The following is a 12,003-nucleotide window of genomic DNA, read 5'->3' as shown; positions in this document are numbered from 1 at the left end:
ATGTTCTCTGTCAATAAGAAGAGCGACTTCAAAATATCAGCAACTATTTACAGGCGATTTACAAAAGGGACCGTTTTTCACAGTTTGTTAGAAAACTGAAATGCAGAAATAGTAATGTGGCATTTTTTGGTAAATGCCCTTCTTTCTTTTTCCTTTTTCTTTTTCTGCTCACGGGGCTTGAACTTAGGGCCTGGCCACTGCCCCTGAGTTCTTTTGCTCAAGGCTAGTGCTCTACCACTTGGAGCCATAGCTCCACTTCCAATTTTCTGGTGGTTAATTGGAGATAAGAGTCTTACAGACTTTCCAGCCTTGGCTGGCTTTGAACCATGAGCCTCAGATTTCAGTCTTCTGAGTAGCGAGGGTTACAGGTGTGAGGCACAGGTACCTGGCTTGTGACCTTCTTTCATTACTATCACTCTTTATATTTCCCATGATCACTCGCCCATGCATTCAGTAGGAAGAGGAAGAGCAGTGTGTAGTCTGCTAGTTCCGAGGTAGATGAGTAGAAGCATCCCTTCCCCTCATACCACATGGTATCACCACAATTATGCTTCAATAATAAACCATCCCAAGTCCTTGCTTGTTTTCATTCATCTCAGTAGCATTTGTTTTTATCATTGATACTATTTGTTTACTTAATGACATGTACTGACTGTAGTGATGTGAAATCTCAGCTTTTAAAAAGAAATTGCTTTATGGCTAATGCTGTCAAATGCTTCATGTACTTCTCTTGAGAAATCTATGTAATTCATTTGCCTTCTATTTCTTGGATTATCTGTTCTTTTGAAATATAGTTTTTTGAGTTTTTCATATATTCTGGATATTAATCCTTTGATTGCTAGTTTGAAAAGATTTTCTGCCATCCTGTGAGCTTATCCCTTGATTGAGGAAATGTTTCCATTGATATGTAGCAAGTTTAAGTTGATACAAACATGATTTCAGCCATTGTTCTTTTCTCCTGGGTAATTCTAATCCTGTTTGAAAAGGCATTGTTTGGCCTAAATTATCAAATGTTCTTCCTATGGTAATTTCAGTGTTTCAGATCTTATATTGAGATCTTTGATCCACTTTTAATTGGTTGTATACAATGTAAGAGATAGGGATCTAGCTTAAATTTTCTACATGAGGATATACAGTTTTTCCAGCACCGTAGATTACAGAGACTGTCTTCCCTTTAGTGTGTAGCTTGGGCTCTGTGGTTCAATCTTCTCTTTTGGTCCCCTGCCTTTTCATGTAAAATCCTGCTGCCAGATAAACTTTTAATCAAACTAGATAAGAAATTGCGTTTTGATACTACCACTCTTCTGATCAGAAACCTTTAAGCTGTATCTCTTTATCCAAGGAAAAAAGTATACAGTCTTTAATTTTGATAGATAGATTGATTGATTGATTGATTGATTGATAGTGCTTGTGCCAGAGCTTGAATTCAAGGCCTCACACTCACTTGGCTCTCTTGTCTGGTGCTCTACTGCGTGAGCCACACTTCCAGCCCTGCTTTACTCTAGTTTAGTGGTGATAGAGTCTTCAACTGCAATCCTGTAGGTCTCAGCTTCCTGAGTGGTTAGTATTATAGGCATGGACCACTGACATCCAACTATGCCATCTCTTCCTTGAATGTTAAAACAACATCAAACAAATAAATAAGCATATCATTTCATTAATACTTTAAGTATTTGCTCTTACCTGCTATGCATGCCAATAAGCATGAGTGGTTTCATTCGCTGTAGATGAGAGGCAGATGAAAAGCGGGTAGAAGTCCAGAGCTCAGAGCTTGCAGGCATGTTTTATGAGTATGATCATTAGCAATCTTCGTGCACAGCTGAGTGGTGCTTAGGGGTTGGAATGAATTTATCCTAGTTACTAAGTGTGGCTATATTTGGGATTAGGCCTTTGACGGCATGTCAGCTCTAGGAAATGGCTGGGCAGATAGTTTTACCTCACTCCGAAGCTACAGGCCAGCCAGCTGTGACAAACTGATGAATGCACCTGTCCTCAAAGTAACTCTGCTCATTGGCTGTGCATTGGGTCTGTTGGTCAAGATTGAAGAGGACTGCCATTGTTTTTCTATCCAGCTGAGAGCCACAGACATTTGAGCACCCCGTAATGGGGAAAGCAATCGTTCCATGATAAGTGAATTGGAATGAGAATAAAAGCATTGACCAAGGCAAGGGAATTTTAACTTTGCAGCTGATCATGGCCTCTATGTCGAATGCAGGATTTTTCTGCTCTGTGTGTGTGTGTGTGTGTGCACACACACATGCACCCACATGCACTGCCAGTGCCAGGGCTTGAACTCAGGGGCTGGGCTCTGTCCCTGGGCTTTTATGTTTAAGCTAGCTCTCTACCACTTGAGCCACAGCTCCACTTAAGGCTTTTTGGTGGTTACTTGGAAATAAGAATCTCACAGATCTTCCTACCTTGACCAATTTGAATCATGGACGGCAGATCTCAGACTCTTGAGTGGCCAGAATTACAGACTTGAGCCTCTGCACCCCACTAGAATGCAAGCTTTGTAACCATGGCTTTGAACAGCAATTGAACCCCCATTTCCATTCTGATTATTTTGAGCTTAATCTATCCTCACTGGTTCTTGCAAAATTATCAAGATTTTTTTCTTCTTTTCATGCTCTTCCTCCATCATTTCTGAGGCACCCGCTTCGACAGTGGAGTGGAGAAAATCAAAATGGAAATGTAGAGGATTTTGTTCCTCTTTGTTATTTCCCATGGTAGACTAATCACCTTTATAATATTCTCTATGTCTTTATTCAATATTACAAAGTTATTACTTCCAAGTAGACAAACTTTTCTTTAACAAATTCCCCCTTCCTTTTGGAAAAGAAAAAAGTTAAATATAGAGTTTGGTTGGATATAACAGAGACTATAGTGTTAAATACCCCTCAGCCTCTCTCCAGCACACTATTTCAATAAAGTGTACAAAGCGACTGGTTTTCTTGAGTTGCTGGGTAAGTCTTCATAAATTCTGTTTTAAGTCTTGACATTATTCATAAAAGCAGGAGATAAAAACATGTCTGCATTTTCCACCAGTATTATTATGCAAAATACTTGATAGGGAATGAAATTGGCTGTTTCAAGGTGGAGAAAAATTTGAATAAATCACCTGAGCCGTTCCCAAGATGCACATAGACTTCACTGTGGTTTCTTGAGCTTGTAGACAATTGTGCAATAATAAGGAGTGACTCGGGCTCAGAAATTATAGTAGAGAGAAAAGGAAGGAAAGCAACAGGCAAGACAAGTGGGAGAAAACCACTGTTGAAGCCTACCAAAGGTCTGAGAACAGCCTTACTGCGTGAGGAAGCATGTGAAGAAAACTGGACAGTATACTGTTTTATAAACCATCCAGGCAAAATTGGGGTCCCCCATTGTGTGTGCATCATGAGGTGGTTTCTTTTGCACAGGGCCCATGCACGGATGTGGTGGGTATCTGAGCGGTTCCCCGGGAAGCATTATGTCTCCTGATTCCGATTCCGATGGAAGATACGACAAGGGTCTGAACTGCATATGGTACATCACGGCACCTGACAACAAGCTAATCAACCTCACCTTCAATTCCTTTGTTCTGGAGCACGCAGCCTCTTTGGGCAGTTGTATTTATGATTATGTAAAGGTAAGATTGGATTATAACACAATCTGCCAGCCCAACTGTGATATAGCCGATTCCAATTTGTGCCATGTGGGAAGTGGTGCTGCTTTTAACCATCAGTGATGAAACAAACAGGATACCGATGATGTATCCTCCTATCAGGTTAATCTTTAATGAGGAGGAGTTTTTAAAACAATACATGTGCATTGGGTGTTAATAGCTCCCACCTGTTATCCTGGCTTCTTCGGAGGCTAAGATCAGGGTTATCGAAGTTCATTTCATGGAGCTCTGAAGTCTGATCAGAAAATTAAAGGGTGACACACACAAATCCACCAGGAACACTTGAGGAAAGGAAACATTTCTGTGCTAACAGATGCATTAGATATAGGCTTGGAGCCCTGGGCAAGTTTAAAAGGAGACAGGCTGGGTGTTGTAGCTCCCTGCTATAATACCTGCCTCGTACGTGCAGTGCTGTGGTTTTAATCCTCATCACTGCAAAAAGTAAGAAGAGTAAAAGGAGGAATAAAAGGAGGAGGAGGGGGCGGGGGAAGGGGAGATGGCCTTCTCCCTGTCCACTTTATTTTTGGGGGGCTGTGTCTTTACTAAAGGCGACACTGCCATCTAGTGTCACATTTATTTTCCTTTTTTATCTTGAAATGAATAACCATTTTTAGCAAAGTAGCATCCATGATCATGGCCGTTCTGATGTCTCTGACTCGCTGTAGTTCTGTTATATGTTTGATCCACACACAGAAACTCCATTGCAGTGGATTTAAGATGATAAGACTTCCTAGGAGAGAAAGTAACACTGGTTTCTAGAGAGGTATCCAAAGGAAATCCAATCTCCAGCATTTCCTCCAAATGTTAGAAAACAGTGAGGGCTGCAAGGGTTCTGGGTGCTCTAGAGAAACCCAAGTGAATGATTTAGCATGCTCACTTGTGGGACTTACATGATCGTTGAAGAGGAAATGAGCAAAGCAAACAGGCAATCAATAAGATGTGTTTGATTATACTGCAATAAAAGATGATGGTAATGAGGGAAAGACTAACCCTGATTACAGTTGGCCTCTCTGAGATGGTCCATGAGCTGAACTCCCAGGTCAAGCAGTTGAAGAAAGATCATAGGAGCAAGGGCAGAGGCTCAGCCATGATTCCTCCTGGGCAGGGGGGACCATAGAAGCGGTGACTGAGGGGTCTAAGAGGGGGTGCAGGCCAATGAGAGAGCAAGTAGATAAGAAGAACTGAGACTCCAAAGGCCAGATCTCTGGAGAAGAGCAGACCTGATTAGGCCTTGAAGGTTGTCATCATGGCCTGCGTTGACAGGGTGGAAAGCAGCTAGGCAGCTTCTGGTCTGGTCTGACTTCATGCTCTCTGAAGCATCTGCTTGATATTTTAAGATCCAACTAACAAGGAACAAGAACAGAATCAGGTACTGGGAGAGAGAGAGAGAGAGAGAGAGAGAGAGAGAGAGAGAGAGAGAGAGAGAGAGAGAGAGAGAGAGAGAAGAATCCAGTAGAGGCAAAGCTAGAAATGGATCTGATGACTCCAATGACACATTGTTTTCTAAAATCACAACTGACTTTACTGGAGAGAAAAAACCTACATTCAATATAAAAGCAGGTTTTACTGAAAATCACTATAATATTAATCCCTATTATGTTTTAAAATTTAGACATACTGTATGATCATGTGGGGTGGCACATGCCTGTAATCCCAGCAGCAGTAGAGAGTTGGAGGTAGGATCATGAGTTCCAGGTAATCTCGGCTACATAACAAGACAATCACGTGAAACAAAGAAATCCCAAGTGTATAAGAACATCATCCAAAAGATCCTGGATCATAACCTACAGCGCCTTCCTATACAATATACTGTAGAACGTGTAACTCTCTGTAAATATCAAAGAACTAACAAGCCTCCTCTTTTCAGATATTTGATGGAGAGAGTGAATATGCAGACTTGGCCGGGGCATTCTGTGGCTCTGCTGTTCCTGCTCCTTTTCTCTCTTCTGGCAAATTCCTTACTGTTCAATTTGTCAGTGACTTATCCCAGGAGAGAGCTGGATTTAATGTGACATACACCTTTGTTGACAGTGAGTATATGCAGAGGTTTTTAAAAAATTTATTATCAAATACATGCATGTTCAGTCACTGAGTGTTAGACTTACCATATCTAAACTCCTCAGTTACGGAACTTAACGGCAATTAATATCTTAGTTGGTTGCGTAGTCACACCTGTTCACTACATCTGTAGTGAAACTTTGGCGTGGTCATAGATGTATCTAGTGTTAAGTATACCTGCGATCCTTATTGGAATGGTGTGAGATCCACAGTAGAATGACATCGAGTGTGTCTGAGATCCACACTGGAATGGTATAAGTATATTCCAAATCCACAGTAGAATGATGTTAAGTATATCTGAGATCCTCACTGGAATGGTGTAAGTATATTCCAAATCCACAGTCCAACCATGTAGAGAAAAGGAATGAAAACTCTTAAGGATTAAGGATTGTGTCTATAAATGACAAATAAAACATCTCCTAAGTTGCTTCTTTCTTCCCTTCCCAGTGCCTTGTGGTGGAACCTATAATGCAACCTGGAGTCCACAAAGTCTTTCGTCACCCCATTTATCCAGCCCGGGTCTCCCACATTCCGCGTGCACCTGGGTTATCCAGGCGCCGCCGCAGAAGCAGGTGAAGATCACCGTGGGGTCCTTGAAGCTGCAGTCGCAGGACTGTGTGCAGAACTTCTTGGAGCTCTGGGACTCACCACAGGTAACCGTGACAGGCCTGTCCACTGGCCTGGACACCAGAATCCCAAAACACGGGAAGTACCAAAGGCCAGATTGCACACAGTCTCAGTTCTGTCCTGCATCGTGTCTCTCAGCAGTATTCAGAGTTCTCCAACTCAAGTGTATTGAGAGACTCGAACCTGCAGCACAAGAGACTTCAAACTCCCCCTGTGTCTAAGAATACCTGGGTGTCATATAAGAAAGGCACGTCCCTGGGGAGCACATGCAGAGACTGAGTACACCCCAAATCCATGCCTGTAGTCAGCTCATCAGTTGAGTCAAGGGGGTCATGTGGAAAACCAGAAAATCACCTAAGGGGTCATTGAACACTGGCTCGGTGAGACTGTATTTAGTGTACTATAGGAGAAAATGATAGCCAGGCATTGGTGGCTTACACCTGTAATCCTAGTTACTCAGGAGGCTGAGATCTGAGGATCACAGTTTGAAGCTGGCTGGGGCAGGAAAATATCCCAATTAACCACCAGAAAACCAAAAGCAGCTCTGTGACTCAAAGTGGTAGAGTGCCAGCCTTGAGCAAAAGAGCTCAGAGACAGCACCTGGGCCCTGGATTCAAGCCCCAGTTTCCACCCCCACCTTGGGTTAACTTTATGGAGCTCAGGACTGTGAACAAAGCTGCAACAGGAAAGGTTCAAGTGAGGGCCAGTAGCATGGCTCTGCTGTGGGCCAGGCCCCAGGCTGTAGCTGGGACGTGATAGGAGAGAGAGGCGATGGGTTCGCTTGTGGAACCTGTTGGTTTGTAGTTTTGTCCGCCACCTCCTGCTCCTCTGGGAAGCTGGGCCCCTGCTCAGTTCCAAAGCCAACCGTGAGTCTTGTTACAAAGTTCTACCAAAACACTACATAGCTTCTGTGGCTGAGCATGTCATCCATAATTGTTATGTGATTTATTTTGTGATATGAGTGTTCTCTTCAGAAACTCAATCTCATGTGCTTTGGCTTCCATTTCATTTCAGAATGATAGGACCTCCAGAATGCACTTCTGCACAAACGTCTCTGCTGTACCAGCATTTTATTCTTCCACGAGCACTGCCGTTGTCCTGTTCAAATCTGAGGTCCTGAACAGAGACTCGGAAGTGAGCTTCACCTACCAGCTGGCAGGTGAGTGCGGGAATGTCATTGTTACTCCAAAAAAAAAAAAAAATCAGATGTGATTGCAGGTATTGCTACAATGACTCTTCTGAGTAGCCAAAGGTTTGTTAAGAGCCCAAACCAACTCTGTGTAGTGGTGCACGCTTATAATCCCAGGTACCTGGGAAGCAGCGGCAGAATTGTGGTCTAAGTGAAAATGTGAGTTCTTACCTGAAATATAACTGAAACAAACAAACAAACAAAAAAAAGTGAGTGGAACAATGGAGTGACATTGATGGAGATGCATTGTGCTCATCATCTGACTTATGAAATTGAAACCTCTTTATACAACTAATAATTGAGAAAGAAAGAGATGAAATTCAGAAAGAAGCTTCCTACAGAGAGACACAGAAATAAAAAATAATACTTTGCGAAAAAGTTCATGCATATGGAGATGGTGTCATAAGTTCCAAAATATTCTACTACAAGATCCAGGAAAGCGAAAAGCCAAAAATGTTACTAAGAATTTGCTTGAATTTATGGAAGACACGGAGCTCCTTAGCTAATAAATCCAGTGAGTGTAGAACGAGATCAGGACATAGGGTATTCATCAACTGCTTTGTTAAGATGTGTGTGTGTGTGTGTGTGTGTGTGTGTGTGTGTGTGTGTGTGTGTGTGTGTGTGTGTGTGTATGCTAGTCCTCAGCAGGCTTGAGCTCAGGGTCTAGACACTGTCCCTGAGCTTCTTTTGCTCAAGGCTAGCACTTTACCACTTGAGCCACAGCACCACTTCCGGCTTTTTTTTTTTTTTAGTAGTTTTATTGGCTGGTTTTGAACTGCAATCCTCAGATCTCAGCCTCCTGAGTACCTAGGATTACACGTGTGAGCCACCAGTGCCATCCAAGGCACCTTAAAAGGGTTAATTGATTTTTGTTCCTTGGTTCCAGAGACTACTTTGATTAATGTTGATAGTGAACTTGGTTACACCTAAAACTGCCTTTGATCCAAAAAAAATTAATTTGACTTTTTTTCAAATGTAAAGGAACCAGAATTTTCCAGTTTAATCAGCAGAAATAACTCACTAAATGATTTTAAGAAAAATCCTCCTGCAGAACTGTTACTTGGAAGGCAGGGTCTTTGTGTCTATAAAAACCAAGGTCTAAATGGGGACCAGCAACACCTAGATATGGTCAGAAAAGCAGCCCAAAGGTTTCTGGAATGTTCCTGGGAAGAAGTGCTGCTTGATGCTTTGGGGGTGTGTGTGTGTGTGTGTGTGTGTGTGTGTGTGTGTGTGTGTGTGTGTGTGTGTGTGTGTGTGTTTGCTAAAAAGCTTCCAGCTGCATTGCTCAGTGTTCAGTCCTCTCTCCCTCTCATGTCACCCTCATCTCAAAGACAGATAGAGAGGCTCAATTTGCTTTTCCTGAAGTTTGGTCAAATTTGATCGTCATGCAGAATGATTCCTGTCACCCTGGAGCTGCATTGAAGCATTGACTGCACACATTAACTTTGCTTCTTTCTTTTCCCCCCTCCCTGCCTAAGACTGCAACCGAGAATATAACCAGGCCTTTGGCACACTGCGGAGCCCGGAGTGGCCGGCTGAATACAGCGGTGATCTGGACTGCGTCATTATGCTCAGAGCCCCACAGGGCCACAGCATCTCCCTGTTCTTCCACTACTTTGCCCTGGAAGATTCAGATGAGTGCACACACGATTTCCTAGAGGTAACGGGAATTTGCAGATCATTGACATGACAGGCAAATCATTGACTTACCACAATGGCGGGTTAACTTGGAATCTTCTTTTCTTCATGTACAGTGGGTTTTTCTTCCACTTGTGTTTGTTTTAAGCTACCTTTTCTTGGGAGCTGCAAGCATTTTTGCCTTACCTAGGGTCTCCACGCCAACAGCTATCTTCTCTTTCTTGCCTCCTATCCCACTGTCAGTTGCCCTGCCCCCTGCTCTGCCCTTCTCACCCAGCCGGAAATGCCTCTCCTCTCTCTCTCTCAGCTGTCCTGAGCCTCCTTTGAGGAGATGAGCGGGTACAGACAGCGGTTGGCACCTTCAGTGGACATGACTGTCTTCTGCATCCGTTACACAGGGAAATAGTCTAGCGACTAGATTACAGTAGGGGCAGACTGGGCTGTCCATCGTCCTGCACTGCCTCTCCCTTCTGGCCAGGAATACTTTATTTAAAGATTAAGCAGAATAATAATCAAATAGTTGGTGCTAAGATTCTACCATCTTTGCTTTGGAGGAAACTTTTTAAGACTACAATAGAATTATCTAAAAATGCAGGGGAGTATGTGTGTGTGTGTGTGTGTGTGTGTGTGTGTGTGTATGTGTGTATGTGTGTGTGTGTGTTGCTTAATGAAAAATATAAAATGGCTAAAAGAAGACAATATATAAAATATAATAAGGGGTTTCTGTGTCCAAGAAGGAACCATTTCAATAAATCTATATCTGACTATTGTTCAGCTAGGGGCCCGTGGCTCAGCCTATAATCCTAGTTACTCAGGAGGCTGAGATCTGAGGATTGTGGTTCAAAGCCAGTTGGGGCAGGAAAATCTGTGAGACTCTTATCTCCAGTAAACTACTCAGAAAAAGCTAGAAATGGCACTGTGGCTCAAGTGGTAGAACCTTGAGCACAATGAGGCTCAGGGACAGCACCCAGGCCCTGAACAGGCCAAGAAACAAATAAACAAACATATTATTGATGTTTTAATTGTTTTAGGCTATCTGATATTTCTAGATCTACATGGTTGTTCATGTGCAATGTGACCATTACTCCCTTTGCAAGTGCCAGTGACTTCAGCACATAATTTCAGAAAATCCTTTATTATTAACTACATAAAAACATAAAGCTGAAGCAAAGGTCACCCAAATTGCTTTATCCATTAATATCCAACTGTGGTTAAGTTGAAGGCGGTATAACACAAGCATAATAATTAAGGACTCCTTGTTTTCAGGTAAGAAATGGAGGCGACAGAAGTTCACCGTTACTTGGCAAGTACTGTGGAACCCTACTGCCAAACCCTGTCTTCTCTCACGGGAATCAACTGTATCTGCAGTTTAAGAGCAACAGCGACATTTCTAACGAGGGCTATGAAATCCTCTGGACCTCATCACCCTCCGGTGAGACATTCACACTCCCTAAACACAAATAAATGATGGTGGTGGGAGAAATGGAAGATATCTCACCAGGTACCAGTGGCCTGTAAACCTAGCTACTCAGGAAGTTATCAAATAGCTGAAGGAAATTTTAATCAATAGCTTTAACTAAAGAGAGGAAGAACACATTTATGACAATGTCACCAGATATCTGAAAAACCTGCAAAATAAAGTTGGTGAAAGAGAGAGAGTATACTCTCTCCAGTAGATAGTCATCTCCATCTGTATCCTTTCTGCCCTTGCAGTTTGTAAAGGACAATTGTGGGGGTAGCCGTGATAAACAGGGAGTAGGTGGGGGCCGTGGGCAGGAAGCAGCGCTGAGAAGGAATGGGAGAAGGAGCCTGCCTCCATGTTTCTTGCAGAGTCTCAGTCACTAGGGACAAGAAAAGCCGCATCATTGCCTTCCACACAGGTGCAGAAGGTAGTTTATCCAGCCAGTTGTATGCGTTCGGTATTCCTGAACCAAGCTTTTGGCCATCATTTCCTTACAGGCTGCGGGGGGACCCTTTATGGAGATTCTGGCCTGCTTACCAGCCCTGGCTTTCCCAACACATACCCCAACAACACTCATTGCGAATGGACCATCGAAGCTCCTTCTGGAAGGCCTATCACTGCCAGATTGGCCCCCATCAGCATTGACGACCTAGGAAGCTGCGTCCAGAACTACCTCATCCTCTACAATGGGCCAGATGCCAGCTCACCAGCCTTTGGACCATTCTGTGGAGCCGTGAGTGCAACCTTTTTCAATACTCATTCGTTGATGGTAAACAATGATACCTACTTCCCATGGGGTTTTAAAGACAGATACTTGCAATGAATGCACACAAATTACAAAGCCTTTAGCAAATCTAGTTTCTCACTTTCTCTTTTGGGAAGCATAGCGTGCCACCTGGTGGCCACTGTGGTCAATGATTGAATAATCCAATTGTTGACTGCATTAGGTAGGATCCATCACCTATGGAGTTGCTTAGCATTATGAGCTTCCAGTTTTATTAAAACCTAGTTAAAACCTGGTCAGAATGTCTAAGGATAGAAAAGTATATTTAAAAGAAAACTGTGTGATCCCACCTCATCGCCCACAGTTGAATACTGATACTTGTAGATTCTCACTTGTAGAGACAGAATAGAACTGTAGAAAATTTGCACACCCAGCTGCAATTCCTCTACTGTTTCTGAAAGCTCTCTGAAGAAATGGTGGCTGGCAGATGGATAGTTTTTGAAAAGTTCTGATAGGTCCTTAAACATCAAGTAAGATTCTGACAGTCCTATGGGATTATGGGAGCATGCCGCCCTTCCCCCTCTCTCCTGGAGGGCTGCCAAGTGAATGGGGCTGGCTAGAGGCCTTGATGTGGGCTCGCTCAG

The 12,003-nt window shown here is 43.1% G+C and overlaps 1 protein-coding gene across 1 annotated transcript in view; it reads left to right on the top strand.

Annotated features, from left to right (window-relative positions):
- Positions 1–12,003, top strand: part of Cubn (cubilin) — a 203,154-nt gene that overhangs the window by 190,085 nt on the left and 1,066 nt on the right. Inside the window, 7 exon segments of the mRNA XM_048368018.1 lie at positions 3,417–3,625; positions 5,529–5,691; positions 6,167–6,372; positions 7,361–7,505; positions 9,014–9,195; positions 10,440–10,605; positions 11,133–11,368. Of these exon segments, the coding sequence (XP_048223975.1) occupies positions 3,417–3,625; positions 5,529–5,691; positions 6,167–6,372; positions 7,361–7,505; positions 9,014–9,195; positions 10,440–10,605; positions 11,133–11,368 (1,307 nt within the window).

This window comes from Perognathus longimembris, chromosome 18, assembly GCF_023159225.1.
Source record: "Perognathus longimembris pacificus isolate PPM17 chromosome 18, ASM2315922v1, whole genome shotgun sequence".
NCBI lineage: Eukaryota > Metazoa > Chordata > Mammalia > Rodentia > Heteromyidae > Perognathus > Perognathus longimembris.
The sequence above is the reverse complement of the archived record's forward strand: the minus strand, read 5'-3'. Positions and strand labels throughout refer to the sequence as shown.